A 20,651-nucleotide genomic window follows, 5' to 3' on the forward strand; every position below is an offset into this window, starting at 1 on the left:
ACAAAAAGAGAAAACTGCACTCTAGAACGTCATAGTGAAGTGGTAGAGTCCATGCCTCCTGACCCCCCAGGCCTGGAACTGAGTTATGAGGCTTTTACTATATCAATATTAATATTTCTCCTGCAAGCTCAGTCCTCTTTCTTTCTTTTTTTATTATTTATTTTATTTTTTGCTGTGTTGGGTCTTTGTTGCTGCACGCGGGCTTTCTCTGGTTGCAGTGAGCAGGAGCTACTCTTTGTTGTGGTGCACAGGCTTCTCACTGCGGTGGCTTCTCTTGTTGTGGAGCACAGGCTCTAGGGGCGCGGGCTTCAGTAGCTGTGGCTCACAGGCTCTAGAGCGCAGGCTCAGTAGTTGTGGTGCACAGGCTTAGTTGCTCCGCAGCATGTGGGATTTTCCCGGACCAGGGCTCAAACCCGTGTCCCCTGCATTGGCAGGCAGATTCTTGACCATTGCGCCACCAGGGAAGTCCTCAGTCCTCTTTCAAAAAGATAATTTTTAAGGTAGGTATAAATTATCTATGGTAAACAAAATCCTCTCACATATATTATCCCATATTTATCCTCATGGCAGCATATAATCCACAATTTATAAATGAGGAATTTTGAGTCCTAGAGAGATAAGATGAACAAACATTTTTGTATCAGGTACTGATCTATTCACTAGAGAGGGGAAATAAATCAGATATGAGGTGGTTTCTCTCCTTAATGAGGTCTAATAATGACAAAGCTGCACGGCTAGCAGGGCGTGGGAAAAGATCTTCTGACCGGTAGTCCAATGACTTTTCTATTCCATGTCCTTTCTTTTTCCATTTCCACTTTCAATACCATAATTACACTGTATTTGCTTAGAAATCCAAGGAGGGAGAAAAGGAGGGGGGAAGGGAGGAAAGAAGGAAGCAAGCAAACTAAACAGACCCTCTCCTCTTCCTTTTCCTAATGAAGCACACACATGTTAATGATCAAATATGTATAGACAATCATAACCTGAAAATCTATAAAATCTGAACTCAGGCTTGGTATTTGTTTTATAAAAGAGCTTCTATTAGAATGTCATTCATCGAAGACTTATTCTTTTAAAATTAATATTCATATTACAGGTTCTCCTGTGTAGAAAATTTATTTTTTATATCAGTCTTTTCTCTCATGGCTTCTTCTGTGTTTTATGTTATAGGTAGAAACATAGTTCTCACTCCAAGTTTTTAAAACTATTTCTCTTTCGATTTTTTTTATTATGATAAATTATAAAATAAGCAGCTAAGTGAATGATAATATACATTCATACAACGTAATACATAGCAGCTGTGAAAAAGAATAAGGAATTCTTTATGTTCTGGTATTTTAAGATCTTCAGAATACACTGTTAGGTAAGAAAAGCAGTTTGGTGGTTTTATACCTTGACATCTAGTTAAACTGGAATTATGTTTCCCCATATATCCCAAATTCCCCCAAATTCCCTGTGTGGTTCTGAATTCGAGTTAGCCAAAAGAGAGATTCAAGTGAGGTTTTAGAAGGCAGAAGTGAAGCGGAAGACATCATGCTCTGAAGCTTGTCGTTAGTAGTGAGAGACAGATGCAGAGGTGCCTGGAGATGCCAGTGTGTGCGTGCTCTCCCTGGCTCTGCATCCAGCTCTTTTTTCTCAACTGCCACCTCTGATGATTAACAGCAAATCCACACCCACAGCCAGATGCAGCTTTCTAAAGCTGTGCTGTCCAAAACAGTAACTGTTTGCTGTGTGTGGCTATTTAAATTAATTAAAATGAAATAGAATTTAAAATCCAGTTTCTCAGCCATACTAGCCACATTTCAAATGCTCAATAGGCACATGTGACTGATGGCTACCATATTGGACAGTGCAGAAATGGAACATTTTCATTGTCACAGAAAGTTCTATTTGATAACACTGTCCTAGGGATCTCTCTACCAGCCCTCCTTTGTTAATTCTTCTTATCCTAGTAGTTGGACGCACTTGAATTTCCAGGTTCCCTGGCAAGCTCTGATTTGTCCACATGTGCCATCAATTCAAACTTAGTAACTTTTCTCTGATCTTCCAAGCTCCCCTTTACAGACTCTTACTTCTTTACCTTCATCTACAACTGTACAAAGTCTCATTCCTATAGTCTTTTATTCCACTTTATTCACATGCTTCTGCTTCCCCAATTGAACCCTGACCGACATGAACAGTATATGTATGATATGCTATTATTTGCATAAAAAGGGAAAAAAGATTATGCATTCACATTTGCTTATGAATGCACTGACTCTCTGATAGGAAAAAAGAAACTAAGAACAATGCTTGCTGGTAAGAGGAGAAAAGGGTGGCTGTGAAACAGGGATGAGAAAACCTTTTCCCATATGTTCTTTGACTTTGGGAGTTGAACATTGTGAATACATTATCATTCAAAACAAATAAAATTTAATGTGCTACAACATACATTCAAACAGCAATGAAAAGACTATAAAATGATAATTCATAGGAGATCAATCTCACAGATGTCCAATTCTAGACCTGGCTGAACACAGAGTTGTTATCTTTCTGATCAGTAAAGCCCTGGCAAACTCAAGAGACTTAGCTTTATTTTGTTAGATTTTCTTGACAGGAAGAATATGCTTCCAAGGTATTGTCATGGTGGAGGAAAACAACCACCTCAAACCCTTGACCCTGAAAAATCTGCCCACCTATTTGGAGATGAAATTATAGGAAGAGAGAAGGTAAATCTGCTAATGGCTTAACAAAAACACTTCTGGATGATCCGTGTATGCTTCCCTAAAAATGCAATTAAGATGTTTATTAATGTTTCTTCACATGCCATCAGTGCCAGGATAATTAAGGTACACAAAGACAGGAAGATGTGCACAAATAATGGGGATTAAAAAGTCTTTTCAGCTACTATAATGGTTTGGGAAGGATTCTGGCTATCTGAGTCTCTGATAAGGTATTCATTACAGTTGGTATTTGGTTTGCCTGTTCAACATTTTCTCTCAATTACTTACATTATTAGGAGAGAAGCAAGGTCTCCAATATCCTCTGGATGGATAAATGGGGGAAAAGGCTTAGTGTTGCCAATCAAGATGAGTTTCCTTAGCACAAAAACTTTCAACGACCAGTGGTCACAGGGGAACCCAGCCATATACAGCTTTGGTAACCAAAAGAATGCAATGGAACTTGCAACTAGCCTTGCTGCTATGACCTGCCCCCTTGTTCCATTTCAGTTTTTTCCTGCCTCTTCCCTCCAATTTTCGCATTAGGTACAACGGTTGTCAGTACTTAGGTATTCGTAATACCTATGACTGCCAATCCCACATAAACATCAAACATGGCTATATTAGATCCTATATGAATAAGCCCTCTATCCTCAGTGCTTGGTGAAGTATGTGAAGTTAAGGTTTACTGGTGCACAACATTCATAGAGCATTTTTAGCTCTAAAGTGCTATCCATGCACAGGGAAAAGAAAAATAGGAGAGAAAAGCGAAAATTAAAGGGGCATAAGGAATGAGTAGAAAAAAAACTGTGTCAAAACTTAAAACTATTCTGAAAAAGTTTTCCTTCATTAACTATTTTAACTTTTATTAGATAAAGTATATTTGTTCCATCTGCTTCATGTATATATAAAATCCTAGTGTTCTTCTCATTATCTAATACCCAAAACCTAGTGCCTTCAACTTCTTTTCTCCATTTAGCTTTTTCACTAAAAACAGTTACAATGTGGGGAAGAGGAATATGTTTACTCATCTGTATGATCGGTATCCCTCTCAAATACAGAAATTCAACTGTTCTCTTACTCACCGCAGCTGACAAACAGTGGTGACTTGGAGGAAGATAATATGATGGAAACAAAATGAAAACCTATCTTACGTTTATTTCAAAAGAAAAAAAGATTTTTTTTACTATGTTTTAAAAATTGAGGGAAAAGTGTTTATGAACTTAAAACAGTATTATTTAAGCTTCTGTGAAAAAAGTATATAATGACATAACCGCTCATTGACTAATAATAACAGAGCTGAGAGAGATTTGATGTCTAAATTTAAATATTAAAATGGTCTTTTAAAGTTTTATACTAATGCTACTATTGAGCTTACCAAATTTCATACTTCAAATTACAATTATCCCATGAATTATAGACTTCTGACCCTTGCAAACTTCACATTCTAATTGACTTGTAGGGAAGGTGGACAGATATCCCACAGTTCTGAGATACAGATAAAACAAAGAGTTGTAAGGCTGCCAAACTGATTACCAGAGAATCAAATATAATTTCTCCCCTTTTCAGTTTCTACCTTTACTTTCCTTATTCAACTTGAGAATAGCCTTATTTTAAAAATTAAAACTTTCATTTCTCTTTTAAAAACACAGTATTAGACAAGATGGTTAGAATTATTCACTGATTAAAATACCTCTAGTTTTTGACAACATAAATCTTTACTTTCCTGATTGTTATACTTTATATAAGAATATATTAGTCAACTTTTAATATTTTACTAATGCAGCAGAAAATCAAAATACAATGAACTCCCTAGGAAATTCACAAACACACATAAGGTCTACCCATGTTGTTGCAAATGGCAGGGTTTCCTTCCCTCTCATGGCTGAATAATATTTTAGATACACACACACACACACACACACACACACAAACACTACATCTTCTTTATCCATTCATCTGTAGATGGACACTTAGGTTGTTTCCATAGCTTGGCTATTGTGAATAATGCTGCAATGAACATGGGAGTGTAGATATCTCTTTGAGAATCTGATTTCATTTCCTTTGGATATATACACCAAAGTGGAATTGCTGGATCATACAGTAGTTCTATGTTGGTCAAAGGGTACCAATTTTCCAATTATAAGATGAATAAGTTCTGGGGATCTAATGTACAGCATAGTGACTATAGTTAACAAAACTGTAATGTACACTTGAAAGTGGCTAAGAAAGTAGATCTCAAGTGTTCTCATCAAAAAGAAATGGTAATTATGTGAGATGATGGAGGTATTAACTAATCCTGTTGTGGTAATCATTTCTCAACATATAAGTGTATCAAATCATCACATTGTATACTTTAAACTACACAGTGTTATATGTCAATTATATGTCAATAAAGCCAGAAAAAAATAAAGAGCAAATTTAAAGGACAACAACAACAAAAAAAACTGAGTAAAATAAGGCCTGTACTTCTGTTATTTTAAAGAGAACATCTAGTCCAAGAATCAGGGAATAAAGAAGAAAAACATATTAGTATAGCTAATATATAGCTAACAATCCTTAGTCTACATGTTCAATTATTCCAACTTAATAAAATCTGATTCAGTAATGTCTTACTATTTAAAGGATTCTTTAACTCATTTAACTCGCTCAATATAGGATGACTACCTAAGTCAATGGGGTATACAAAAATCACAGTGCCTTCCCTCTGATCATTTGAAAAGAAAAGGAATGAAGAATTCAGAGAAGAGAATAATCACTTCTGGTTGGCTGGGAGTAAGAAAAAGAAAGAATGGGATCATGGAAGAGTTGACATTGATGATTTTGACCTGAGGAAATAGGAGGTTAGGAATAAAAGAAAAAGGCATCTTAGAGGAAAGGTAAGAAAACACTGAGATGGTAAAGGAAAGAGCAAAGGAACTAGAGGGTGGAGGAAAAGTAGGAATCTTTTAAGAGGAAAAGAGAAAAACTTTAAAGGTAGATGTGGACCAGATTTTGGACGCATTCAATACTTAGGCTTTTACTTAGAACTTTTTCTACATTAGACACAATTCTCAAAAGCAGAATGGAAAATAACAAATGTCCTAGGAAGCTGATGGAGGGGGTGGTGGTGGTGGAAGGGGAATTAACGACAGCAGTGAGTGACAATGAACATCAAGGACAAAGAGAGAAAGATGACCAAAAGAAACACACTTCAAAATGTTATTTTAGAGGGCTATTTAATAGCATCAGTACTGTGCAAAGCCATATCAGAGTGTGGGGTGAAAAGAAAAATCAGTAAAACTAACTTTGTCTTTATTTAAATTTTTGATATTTTGTTTATCATCGATTTTTTGCATTAACTTTGGTTTTTAAAAGTAGTTCATGAAAATATTTGATTACTGAGTTTTCTGGCACTGGAGGCAAATATCCCATTTTTTCGCATAAAAGCATATTCTTGTCCGAAGTTCCCAAGGACTATTATTGTACAATAGTTGACTTTCAAACTGCTAACCTTGAGCCATCAAAAAAAGGGGTTAATTCCTGTTACAAATGTTTAAGAGGACAGGGAATTCCATAATTTTTAAAAAAGATTTCCCCAGTGGGCTTCCCTGGTGGCACAGTGGTTGAGAGTCCGCCTGCCGATGCAGCGGACGCAGGTTCATGCCCCGGTCCGGGAGGATCCCGCATGCCGCAGAGCAGTTGGTTCCGTGAGCCATGGCCGCTGAGCCTGCGTGTCCGGAGCCTGTGCTCCACAACGGGAGAGGCCACAACAGTGAGAGGCCCGTGTACCGCAAAAAAAAAAAAGATTCCCCCTATAACGTTATTAAAATAATATGACTTTTAGCTTGTATGGAAGGAAGGAGTTTAAGTTATGTAGAACACTCATTTATGTGAAACAGTGACAAGAGCCGATAATAAAGCATTCTGGTGTCTATGTTTTAGTCAGTGTACTAGCGAAGTGCTACCTATATGTAAAACTTTGACTGCTCTTTGAATGCTGTCTGTTTCTCAACTTTACCCAGGGGAAAAAAAGTTCTTTCCAAAAGCCATTCTCACATTTCTCTGACCTTATCAAGGTTACTTGTTACCTCTCTTTGGTGGTCGTACATGATATGTTAAGTCATTAATGACCAGTTTAAAGTCATCAAGGAGGAGGAGGTCTATTCCTGTTGAGGCAGCAACTCGAACGCCATCTGTGAAAATTTAAATGTGAAAATTTTAAGGTCATATGTCCATAATTATTCAAGAATGGTCAGGAAAAAAGCAATCCTCAAAATAGATTTTAAAATTATGTCTTCTCTTTTAAATTTCAGTTAACTTTTTGCCTTATCCCTAAATTCTATGCTAAACAAAGCTTATACTGTCTGAGGCTTTTTGTTTTCATGGCAATCTTCTTGGTGAAGATTTAACAACGTGTTTTTCTGGAAGAACTTTATGAACAAGTGAAATAATTACATAGATGTATAGGTGTCAGCTGGAAATCTAGGGTCACTGGGAGAGGTGCATGGATGTCTATGATGGAAGTTGGTTGAGTAAAACACCCAATGTTTTCTAATATATGGTACTTTGCAGTATAGTTACCGATTAGTTGCCAATAACCCAGGAGGGGCAGATGCTAGGGTTAGCAAAGTACACCAAGCTGATCTATTAATTACATTACAAGATGAGTTGAGAATTAAGAATATTTAAAATATTTAAACTACAGAAATGTGGCAAATTAGCAACAACTGAGTAAATCCAAGGGTAAATAGGTACTTACTGTACTAGGCTTTTACGTTTTCTGTAGGTTTAAAATTTTCCAAAGTGAAAGTGGGAAAAATGTAAGGCACTTAAAAAATAAATAAATGAAATGGATATCATGTCAAATGGGAATTTTTAGTGCCTTATTTTATATTGTTTTCAAACCATATGTCTTTATTTTGTAAACATTTATGTGAAAGACCTAAGAAGATTTAAAAAGAAGGTGTAATATTTCATATCTTCAGAGATGATGGCTCAACTACTAGAAAAGTTTATTCTACACCTAAGGTAATGACAAAAGGTCTCAAAAGTATAAATGTGATTGATGGTTCATCTTTGCCCATGGCATTATATGTGAGGTGCTTTTGAATGAGATCCCTGTGTATATACCCTTGCTAAAACTGAGCAATCATATTCTGAAAATTGGGAGAGAAATCACTGTCTCTCTTGACATTTGCTAAGCAAAAGATTGTGTCCTAAAGGTAAGAGCATGGGATTCTTTTGCAGTGGTGTGTGTGTGTGTGTGTGTGTGTGTGTGTGTGTGTGTAAAAACAATTTGAAGTGAAATGATGGGTGGGTGGGAATTAATAATGAAGGTGTATGCCCAGTAGTGGGATTGCTGGGTGGTATGGTAGTTCTAGTTTTAGTTTTTTAAGGAACCTCCATACTGTTCTCCATAGTGGCTGTATCAATTTATATTCCCACCAACAGCATGGGAGGGTTCCCTTTTCTCCACACCCTCTCCAGCATTTATTGTTTCTTGATTTTTTTATAATGGCCATTCTGACTGGTGTGAGGTGATACCTCATTGTAGTTTTGACTTGCATTTCTCTAATGATTAGTGATGTCGAACATATTTTCATGTGCCTCTTGGCCATCTGTATGTCTTCCTTGGTGAAATGTCTATTTAATGGCCTATGTGGGAAAAGAACCTAAAAAAGAGTGGATATATGTAAATGTATAACTGATTCACTTTGCCGTACAGCAGAAACTAACACAACATTGTAAAGCAACTAGGCTCCAATAAAAATTTAAAAAAAAATAATGAAGGTGACTATACCTGGTGAATAGATTGCAACTCTGTCAATTCCCCGATCCTCTTCTTGTAGTTGTCGTAAAAACACACCAACAGAGTCTGAGATAGGTTTGAGTGTGAACTGGCAGCGTTCACGCCGGGATGGTAGCCTCACAGATATCACAGGTAACCCATTTTGATACACCACTGTCACATCTGAATGAAAAAGATCCATAACCATATGATAATTAGATTTCAATATAAGTTAAAGTGACATTATTAATCTTCTTAAATGGGGGTTTATTATTATTAGTGTGGCTTAAAATGTTTTCTAAGGTTCAAGAATATGCCCTTTAGCTTTAGTTGAAGGTTATTCCAGGAAATGGCTTATGGAAGATCTATCACACAACACTTTGCAGAAAAAAGAAAATATGCAAAGGATTATCTTTTAAGTGGGTCAAGGAGAGGCTTTCCCAGGAATTTAAGGTAAAGTTCTTGGTATTGGTGAATACAAACCCTGAATCCATTTAGTAAACTTTTATTAAGTAGCCAGAGATTGCTGGGCCAAATTCTATACCCTGTAGGAGGTGGCTCTCGGGAGCCAGAGCTTTTTAAAGAATCTGTGGGGAATGACATGTGAAAGTACACTAATAAGTGAGACTTACTCAAGGACAATCAACTCATATTTCTGTAGTACATATAATATTATATCCAAGTGCTTGATAAGTAAGCATTCTCTTATACAACTTGGACATATTATGATATAATAAAAAACAATTCCTTGTAAGTTCTCTTGAACATTTTCCTGAGGTTAGCAAGAGGCCAAAGCTCAACTTTTGGGATTTACTAACAAAACGTTATTAAGGGAACCATTATCATAAGCTACACAACTGAAAGGATTTTCTACAACAGAATGGCACAGAATTCCTTATTTCCTTATCTTGTTCCTTAACAGTCTTGATTTATTGAACCTTAGTCCCTAAAACAAATGCCAGAATAACTCTTTCAAAAAAATTTTCAAATGAATCTTTAATAAATAAATTTTGAACCATAATTTTTTACACAAGCAACCAAGCATTTAAAGACGATAATTTAGGGATTTCCCTGATGGCACAGTGGATAAGACTTCGCGCTCCCAATGCAGGGGGCCTGGGTTCAATCCCTGGTCAGGGAGCTAGATCCCACATGCATGCTGCAACTAAAAGTTCACATGCCACAACTAAGGAGCCCACATTCTGCAATTAAGGAGCCCACCTGCCACAACTAAGACCTGGTGCAGCCAAATAAATAAATAAATATTAAAAAAAATAAAGATGATAATTTATCACTAGTCTGTGAAAGGAAAACAGGGTTTGGAATCAAATCTGGTATGGAATCCAGCCAAAAATAATAAATAAATAAATTAAAAAACCACTTAGCATACTGCTTTAAGATGAGTGATGTTTCTTTTTTAAGAATATTTTTAAATTTAATTAATTAATTAATTTTTGGCTGCGTTGGGTCTTCCTTGCAGCACGTGGGCTTTCTCTAGTTGCAGTGAGCGGGGGCTACTCTTCGTTGTGGTGTGCAGCCTGCTCATTGCGATGGCTTCTCTTGTTGCGGAGCACAGGCTCTAGGCGCCCGGGCTTCAGTAGTTGTGGCTCATGGGCTCTAGAGCACAGGCTCAGTAGTTGTGGCACACTGGCTTGGTTGCTCTGCGGCATGTGGGATCTTCCCAGACCAGGGCTCAAACCCTTGTCCCCTGTGTTGGCAGGCGGATTCTTAACCACTGTGCCACCAAGTCCCTAATAATGTTTCTTTATTAGTTTTTTTTAAGACTCAAAAGATACACTCTATAAAGTTTTTAAGGATTCGAATCCCTCAAAATTGAAGAGCCGAGAGGAAATATACATAGAATAATAATGTTCTGGAGATTCTAAATGCATCAAACTTTTCATAGTTGTAGTCATTTACATCTTATTTCCTTGCCTGGTCTAGTAAATTATAATGCCTACAATGAATACAAAAGCCTCACACTACATTGTTCTGTGACTTAAATTTTAAAAGTAACCCTTATTGAAGTGTAGTTTATAAATAACAATGTACACTCTTATTTTAAATGAACATTTGATGAATTTTGACATAATAATCAAGATAAAGAACATTTCCATTAGCCCCCCCAAATTCTCTTGATCCGATTCAAGTTAACCCTGGGCAACTATTGACTGGATTTTTTCACCACAGATTATATTTAGTTTTTCTAGAGTTTTATACTACTGGAATCATACAGCATGTACTCTTTTGTATCTGGCTTCTTTCTTTCAGCATAATGATTCTGAGATTCACCAGTGTTGCTGCATGCATTAGTAGTTAATTTGTTTTTATTGCTGAGTAGCATTTAAAATTGTGGATACATCACAATTTGTTCAACCATTCACCTGTTGATTGACATGTGGATTGTTTCCAGTTTTGGACTACTATGAATAAACCTTTTATGATTATTTACTCACAAGTCTTTGTGTGGACATATGGTATACCTTTTCTCATCCTTTTACGTTTAACCTACCCACATCTTTATATTTCAAGTGGGTTTCCTGCAGGCAGCATATGGTTGAGTCTTCCTATTTTATCCAATCTGACAATCTGTCTTTTAATTACAGTGTGTATATCATTAGCGTTTAATAAATTATAAATATTGTTGTGTATGTCTGCCACCTTGCTACTTTTCTTGACTCAACTCTTCTTTCTTCCACTTTTCTTCGATTCATGCCCTCTTTTAGATTAACTGAGTATTTTTTTTATTACATTTAATCTCTACTATTGGCTTATTAACTGTACCTTTTCATGTTTTGGAGTTACTCTATAGCAGGTATTGCCAAATTTTTTCTGTTAAGGGTTAGACAGACATTAAATACTTTAGGCTTTGTAGGCCATAAGATCTCTGCTGCAACTTTAGACTCTACACTGTGGTGCAAAAGCAGCCCTAGGCAATATGTAAACGAATATGCATGGCTGTTTCAACAAACTTTATTTACAAAAATAAGGGGTGCACTGGACTTGGCCTATTGGGTTTGCTGAACCCTACTCAAGGGTTTACAATATACATCTTTAACTTATCACAGTTAACCTTCAAGTAATATCATACCACTTTAGGTATAGTGTAGAGAACCTTACAACAATATACTTCCATTCCCCCTGTATTGTTCTATATTTTATTTCTACATGTTATAAACCACACATTATTTTTACTTTGATAACTGATTATACTTTAAAGAAATTTTAAAATGAGAAAAATGTCTTTTATATTTATACACATATTTACCCTCTGGTGTTCCTCATTGTTTCTGGTATAGATCCACATTTCCATTTGGTATCATCTTCCTTTTGTCTCAAGAGCTTCCTTAAACATTTCTTGTTGTGCAGATATGCTGACAATAAGTTCTCTCAGTTTTGGTAAAGTGAGAAAAAGTCTTTATTTCATCTTCAATTTTGAAAGACATTTTTGCTATGTAAAATATTCTAGGTTGGCTTTTTTTTTTCCTTTTAGTGCTCTAAAGAAATTCCCTCCTGGTTTGCACAGTATATGATAAATTTATGTACATTCTTATCTTTGTTCCTTTGTATGTGATATGTCTTTTTCCCTCTGGCTGCTTTTAATATTTTCTCTTTATCATTGGTTTTCAGCAATCTGATTATAATGTTCCTTTCTATGGTTTTCTTTATGATTATTCTGTTTGGGAATTGTTAAATTTCTTAGCTCTGGGGGCTCATCATTCTCATCAAATTTGGAAAAATTTTGGCCATTATTCAAATATTTTTTATGTCTCCCACCCCTCTCCTTATGGGATTCCAATTACACTTATATTAGACCATGTGGTACTGTCACACAGGGCACTAAAACTCTGTTCATATTATTTTAGTTTTTCCCTCTCAGATTCATTTTGGATAGTTTTAATTGCTATGTATGTCAATGTCACTGATCTTTTCCTCTGTAGTGTTTAATCTGCTATTAATTCCATTTATATTGGTTTTCATTTCAGATATATTTTTTACCTCTAGAAGTTCCCTTTGTTTATTGTTCTATTTTTCTTCATATTATGCTTATGTTTTCTTCTCTCTCTCTGAATATAAGGGTCACATTTATAATAACTATTTTAAAATCCTCTGTTAATTCCATCATTTCTGTCATTTGTAGATCTGGTTCTATTGACTGATCCTGGCACCCCCACCCCCCACCCTGCAGCTTCTTCACATGCCTAGTAATTTTTGATGGGAGATTAGACATTGTGACTTTTACATTGCTGAATACCGGATCTTGTTGTATAGTTAAGTTGCTTGCATATTAGCTTGATCCTCTCAGGTCTTTTAAGACAGATCTAGAAAATCCTTTATTCTAGGGCCAATTTGGCCCCACTTCCAAGTTATGGTTCTTCTGGGAGTCTCTGCTGTATGTTCATGTATTCAGTGATGTCTCTCCTCTCTAGCTGCTGGGAAGTCAAATGATTTCTGGCCCTGAGTGAGCACCAAGAGTTATTCATTTTACAGCTTCTGGTAGTTGCTATTTCCTTGGAAGTTGTTATAGCCTGGCCTTGTGGTTTAGAATTTAACCAAACCCTCAGGCTACAAGCTGAAGCAATGTAAGGTTAATTTCATTTGTTTCTCTTTTCTCAGAGATCAAAGTCCTGTCTTGCCTACTGTCCAATGTTTAGAAACAGTATTTTCATGTATTCTATCTGGTGTTCTAGCTGTTGACAGCAGGACAGCAATTCCCACAGCAGTTAATCCTTTGTGCATACATGATTTGAATTTTTACATAAAAACTAAAAAGAAGCAAAGTCAGAAATCTCTGTTTATTCCTTCCAAAAGGAGAGTCTGAGTTTCCTAAGGAAAAAGAGGCCAAAAATAGTAATATAAACTTAATACATAGCATGTACCACCTAAAGTTTTCAATATCTAAAGTAACTTGAAATTTTTTTCATTTTTTTTCCCATTTTTAAAAGAATCCTTAGCAATCCATTGTTTCCGTAAAGTCAGAGCCAGCAACATAAATATCCCTATTTGTTCTATAAGCAGTAATGATGATGGGGTCATAAAATTAGGTGATTAACTTGTCTACCTGGTGCTTTCTTCCCTTCAATCCAGTCTTCTTTCTATTGATATATGCAAAAATATTCACACACAGATTTCAAGAAGTAGACAGAGTTGGATTTAAATAAAAGATAGGAATCTGTGAATCTTAAACACATAAAGTATGGAAGATTTCACTAATACATCAGTTTCACAGGAAAGTGCTTAGGGGTTACTGTTTTTAAATAACTGAGACAAAGTCAACAGATAAAATTAAGGTCTTTATCACTCAGTTTAACTTTTTCCTTTAAAGATTATGAAGCCTTTAAAAGGAATTAAATATGAAAGCTTTGAGAAACTCTGCATGGATAGCACATTTCAGAACTGACAAACCTTTATTACAATACTGCTTTTGAAATAAATCCCCAGGTCTCCTTCTTTCCCACACACTAGATTGTAACACAAATGTTAGATTTCTTGTTTTGCAACCAAAGAATAACAATTACCACAGTTCCTCAAGTTTAACAATATAAAAAATTGCTCTTGGTTGTAGTGAAGTCACAATGGGAATTTACAAGCTAATGACAGCTGTCAGCTACTATTCTCTAGAGATAAATACTCTTTTTAAGTGTAAATTGCATCAAGTAACTTTTTGGTTGGTTAAAAAAAATCTTTTGCTTTGATTTCCATTTCAATAAGTAAGAAATAATCTAAGTATGTTCTATAGCAGTGTGGTTCAAAGAAACCTAGAAATTATGGGGCATCCCATACAAATACTGAGAGACAGAATATGACAACTGATTTAGGAATAAAAAGTAAAGACAAGGAATTTTCCAGAGTAAGAACAGAAGTGCAAGGACAACAGACACATGGGGTTGAAGAAGTAATATATTAAAAAAAAAAAAAAAGCTTTGGAGCATTAGGTGTAGAAAAAGTCATATAATACAAATGCTTGTTATTTAGCCAACTGTTAAAAATTCATAGTAGGAAAATTAGTTGGTGCTCAAAATAATTAGTAAAATCTCCTCTAAAATATATCATTTTATGAACACTGTTACTGAACACAAATTCGCGTGCCTGATGCACAGTGAGGTCAAACAAACCGAAACGTCAGAGTATGAAGCAGAGAAAGGTTTATTGCAGGGCCAGTCAAGCAGAATGGGTGGCTTGTGCTCAAAAATCCCAAACTCCCCAATGGTTTTGGGGGAGAAAGTTTTATAGGCAAAGTTTGGTGTGAGGGCTGCAGGGTTTGTGACTTTCTTCTGATTGGTTGGTGGTGAGGTAACAGGGCGGTGCCCCAGGAATCATGTGCCCAGCCTGAAGTTACCATCTTCCACCTGGGTCAGGGCCTTAGTTCCTGCAGAAGAACTCAAAGATACTATCATGTGTATTCCTTGAGGAGGAACCAGGACCCTGCCCCAAGGCTGCACTATTGCTTCTTAACTGTTCCTCCCTTGTTTCTGCATTCCCTCCCCTCCCTGATTAGCAACTGTTTGAATCAGCCCTTTGGAACTCAGGGAAGGCTGAGGCTGAATGAAGCCCATTTTCTACAAACAAGAAACAGGGACACAGAAAGGACTTGTACCCAGGAGCCCCACAGGGTCCTGCTTGGTTTCAACATGACTGTGTATCTCTTAAGGACTTATTATGAACGGTAACTGGTACAATAAGGAAGCACATTTAGGGTGTTTTCTGCAGAGATACTTTGAACTGAACTTTATATTATATGATGGATGATTCTAGTGGTTTATGATCTTGCCATCATCTGTTTCTTTTCTTTCCCTTTTCTGTTCTATTCTGCATCAAGAATGTGAAATACAATAATAGAATTTTAGTATTGGAAGGGTCAGAGAAATCATACAGACTAAGCCCTTCTTCTACAGCTAAGAACAATAAAGTCCAGCAAGGTTAGATGAAGTTCCTAAGATCCACCCATGTTGTCCCAAATGGCAAGACGTCCTCCTTTTATATAGCTGAGTAATATGCTCTTGTACATATATACCACCTCTTGTTTATCCATTCATCTACCTATGGACACGTAGGTTGTGTCAATATCTTGGATATTGTAAATAATGCTACAATGAACACAGGGAAAAATACCTGGAAGTAGAATTGCTTAATCATATAGTAGTTCTAGTTTTAATTTTTTGAGGCACCTCCATACTGTTTTCCATAGTGGCTATACCAGTTTATCAATACATTCCCACCAATAGTGCATGAGGTTTCCCTTTTCTTCACATCCTCCCCAAAACTTGTTATTTCTAGTCTTTTTGATAATAGCCATTCTGACAGGTGTGAGTGATATCTCATTGTAGTTTTGATTTAAATTTTCCTGATGATTAGTGATATTGAGCATATTTTCATGTGTCTGTTGGCCATCTGTTTGTCTTCTTTGGAAAAATGTCTCTTCAGGTCCTTTGCCCATTTTTCAATCAGGTTGTTTGTTTCTTTGATGTTGAGTTGTATGAGTTCTTTATATAATTTGGACGTTAACCTCTTATCAGATATATCATTTGCAAATATCTTCTCCTATTCAATAGGGTGCCTTTTCATTTTGTTGATAGTTTCCTTTGCTGTGCAAAAGCATTTTAGTTTGATGTGGCCCCATCTGTTTATTTTTGCTTTTGTTTACCTTGCCTGAGATGTATCCAAAAAATATTGCTAAGACCTATGTCAAAGAGTGTACTGCCTATGTTTTCTCCTAGGAGTTTTATGGTTTCAGGTCTTATATTTAAGTCTTTAACCCATTTTGAGTTTATTTTTGTATATGGTGTGAGAAAGTAGCCCATTTTGATTCTCTGGCATGTAGCTGTCCAGTTTTTCCAACATCATTTATTGAAGAGGCTGTCTTTTCCCCATTGTATATTCTTGCCTCCTTTGTTTTAGATTAATTGACCATGTAAGTGTGGGTTTATTTCTGCAATCTCTATTCTGGTCCATTGATCAATGTGTCTGTTTTTGTGCCAGTACCACACTATTTTGATATGGTAGCTTTGTAGTATAGTCTGAAACCAGGGAATACAATACCTCCAGCTTTGTTCTTCTTTCTCAAGATTCTTTTGGCTATTCGGGGTCTTTTGTGTTTCCATACAAAATTTGGGGTTATTTGTTCCAGTTCTGTGAAAAATGCCATTGGTATTTTGAATTTATAGATTGCCTTGGGGAGTATGATCATTTTAACAAGATTAATTCTTCCAATACATGAGCATGGTATATCTTTCCATTTGTTCGTGTCATCTTGGATTTCTTTCATCAATGTCTTACAGTTGTCTAAGTACAAGTATTTACCTCCTTGGTTAGATTTATTCCTAGGTATTTTATTGTTTTTGATACAATTGTAAATGAGATTGTTCTCTTAATTTCTCTTCCTGATAGTTCATTGTTAGTTTATTGAAACATAAGTTTTTTTTTTTTGGCTGCACCACGCGCCTTCCAGGATCTTAGTTCCCCAACCAGGGATCAAACCCGTGCCCCCGCAGTGGAAGCGCAGAGTCCTAACCACTGGACCATCAGAGAATTCCTGCAAGAGATTTCTATATATTAATTTTGTACTCTGAAATTTAACTGAATTCATTTATTAGTTCTAATAGCTTTCTGGAGGCATGTTTTAGTTTCTGATATAAATTAGGCTAACTTTTTTTTTCTTTTAGAGCTGTTTCACATTTTACTCCTTATGCCATCTGAAATATACTTTTGTGAAATAAAAAATCAATTGTAACAGCACCATTGACTCTGCCCCTTCTCCTGATTTTCAAAGCTAATTCTATCACATGTCAAATTTCCATATATGCAAGGTTTCTCTAATCTGATCCTACAATCTTTCCTGTACCGATACTCCACTGTTTTGAGCATTATGGTTTTAAAAGTACATCTTAATATGTGGTTTAGGTAAACCTTTCCCCCCCTTTCTACTCCAAATTTATGTTAAGTATTTGTATAGTTTTAGCCTTTCATATGAATTTTTGAATAAGTTCATCAGCTCCTATTGAGGTTCATATTAGCACTGTAGTGAGTTTATAAATTTATGTGAGGGAAACTGACAATTGTTACAATGTTGTCCTCGTATTCATTAACATATTATAACTCTGCATTTATTTCTATCTTTTTTTAGGTCCTTCAATAAAGTTTATTCTTCTCAATAAATGCTTTACAGATTTTTTAATTAGTTTTCACTCATAGATACTTTCAAATAATTTATTTTTAATATTCACTTCTCTGTTCATAAATATAATTCTAAAAGTCTATATCCTTTTTAATTAAATTATGATATATTAGACAAAACATAAGATTATCATTTTAATAGAATAAATTAAATATTACTTAGGTGATAGTAAGGCCCTTCCTTATACATTAGGGCAAAAACATGCTCAAATTTACTTAGATATGTAAAATAGATGATTTAAAATTTCTTTAAATTATTTATAGTATATTAAAAATGCTAAATCTGTCACATACTATCATTTGAAGAACACTCATTTTGAAAAGCAGGTAAATATTTATGTAAAAACTATCTTTTTATATCAGTATAAGAAAGCCCAATTATAGAACCATAACTTTAGTAGTTTGTAAATCCAGTCATTTGGGTCCTTCTAACTGGTAGTATAAATGAACTTAGTGAAATCAGCTATATATTTCATTGTGAACCTAAGGTGGATTAGTATTTGTACAACTGAACCTCTCTCTGTAGAACTATGTAAAAACATTTGTGTGAAGTTATTACGAGGCTTAAATGATAAAAGTTGTGAAAAGACTTAGTTATAAATCTTTTTTAAATGCATGGTATTATTGGTTTTATGTTAAATAGTAGTACAACCTATGTACCTTTCATTAAATCTGGTTCTTTTAAAATCTGTTTATGAAGATAATTAATCTCTCATAAATGTCAAAAGCATTTGTGCTAAGTAAAAGGTCATCCTCTTCCTTCCTTCCGTTCATCTACTCATTCTACTGAGAATTAACTATTTTATTTTGCTTTTGTAAAAATAAAATCCTGTCCTAATATAGTGCTCTAACATATTTTTCTTTCTATGAATAATGCTTTTGGGACTTCCCTGGTGGTGCAATGGGTAAGAATCCGCCTGCCAATACAGGGGACATGGGTTCGAGCCCTGGTCTGGGAAGATCGCACATGCCACAGAGCAACTAAGCCCATGTGTCACAACTACTGAGACTGCGCTCTAGAGCCCAGGAGCCACAACTACTGAGCCTGAGTGCCACAACTACTGAAGCCCGCATGGCTAGGACCCGTGCTGCGCAGCAAGAGAAGCCACCACAATGAGAAGCCCATGCACTGCAATGAAGAATAGCCCCCCACTCACTACAACTACAGAAAACCTGCACTTGGCAATGAAGAGGCAATGCAGCCAAAATAAATAAATAAATAATATTTAAACAAACAAAAAAGAATAATGCTTTTTATGGTGCTGATTTGAAAGTAACTTCATTAAACCTTGACCCTTGGTCCACTTTAATTTCTGGGTGGTAAAAAGTTGAATATAATCCTAAAGTACAGAGAGTGAAGTGCAGTAGAAGAATGATGGATTTTGGAATCTCAGATTTAGTAGTACTGAAGTTCTACCACAGGAGACACCTTGAATACATGAGCCCATTACTGAATATAACTTTACCTCCGTTTCCTTACCTATAATGCAGAGAGTCTAATACCTCAGAAGGCTGCTTAGGAAATTCAATGAGAATATGGAAAAATGCTTGCCTTAATAGTTTTTCTTGCTTTTTCTAAAATCTACAGTCTTAAAACCCAAAGCCTAAAATCATATAAGTTTCCGTGAGAAAATTTCCAATCATGCCTTTAAACCCCAAGAGAACAAAAATGACTTGTTCCACTGAGGGCAACAAGGGGAAGAAAAGCTTAAGTTATACAAACAAATTCCATGTGCCTAGGTATTTTTGGATAATAGACCTCCTTGAGAACCTGAAGAAGGTATGGATTCCCTTCTTAGACCTACTTCCTGAAAAAATTCAAAACGATTTATACATAAAAATTCTAGATACAATCATTTTGTTGCATTGGAAAATGATTTCCTTCATATTACCTGCTATGGACTGAATTTTGATCTCCCAAAATTTGTATTTTGAAGCTCGAATTCCCCATGTGACTATCTGGAGATAATGTCTTTAAGAGGTAATTAAGGTTAAAGGAGAAGATAAGGGTGGGGCTCTAATCTGATAGGACAATGGCTTTACATGAAGAGTAAGAGCTTTCCCCAGCCCCCACCATGTGGGGACACAGTGAGAAGGTGGTCATCTGCAAGCTAGGAATAGTTCTTACCAGAGCCTAACCATGCTGGCACCCTGATCTTGGACTTCTAGTCTCGAAAACTGTGAGAAAATAAAATTTTGTTATTTAAGCCACCCAGTCTACAGTATTTTGTTATGAGCAGACTACTGCATTGAAGTATTTTAAAAATAAATGTTTACAAAAACTGAAGCATTTTACCTCATTTTAAATCAAAATTAACAGCCATTTTCTGTTGTTTCTTTTTTTTTTAAGAAATAAAACAAAAATTTACAAATTAAAACAGAAAATAAACTTTAATTCTATATAAAAGAACATTTCAATTACAAGGCTGCTATTGTTTGGCTTGAATAAAGAAGTCACATAATGGTCTGGTTTTGGAACATGATAACTTGGACATTATCTTTGATATCTAAAAAGGTTGTACCTTTCTGTTTTGACGAAAAGAAGTTGTAAAAACTCTGAGACTCTGGGAAAGGTATGTGGTAACAAACATAATCACAGCTCTCATAGTTCATCAGATGATGCTTGGCTAGGCATATGCAAGGAACCAAAGATTTCTCTAAGACTCTTAGAATTGAATTCATATTACTCTCTGTTTTGATGCAATATCAATAGTGAAACGATTGGAAATCCGAGTTCTAGTTTTAAGGTTTCTGAGTGGAGGTAATCTTCAAGAGCTCTAAGGTTTTTCTAATTCTTGTAGAGAAACTGACAAACCTCTCCATTCGTGACTAGCCTAGAGAGAAACTTCATCCAGCAGCTGGAAAATTCACAAGGTTGTCTATTTCTACCTACTTCAGAGCTACAGCTTGGTTGAAAGGGTTCATGATTTTTCTACCAAATCCATAATAATGACTGTAAGGTCTTGAATTGGAAGATTATGCTCATTCATAAAGGCCCAAATATCCCC

The 20,651-nt window shown here is 35.7% G+C and overlaps 1 protein-coding gene across 1 annotated transcript in view; it reads right to left on the minus strand.

Annotated features, from left to right (window-relative positions):
* MCU (mitochondrial calcium uniporter) overlaps window positions 1–20,651 on the minus strand; it is a 216,723-nt gene that overhangs the window by 27,476 nt on the left and 168,596 nt on the right. The window contains exons 3-4 of the mRNA XM_065894688.1: window positions 8,482–8,652; window positions 6,770–6,874 (exon numbers count right to left, since the gene is read on the minus strand). Coding sequence (XP_065750760.1) covers window positions 6,770–6,874; window positions 8,482–8,652 — 276 coding nt within the window. The remainder of the gene's footprint in view (window positions 1–6,769; window positions 6,875–8,481; window positions 8,653–20,651) is intronic.

This window comes from Phocoena phocoena, chromosome 16, assembly GCF_963924675.1.
Source record: "Phocoena phocoena chromosome 16, mPhoPho1.1, whole genome shotgun sequence".
NCBI lineage: Eukaryota > Metazoa > Chordata > Mammalia > Artiodactyla > Phocoenidae > Phocoena > Phocoena phocoena.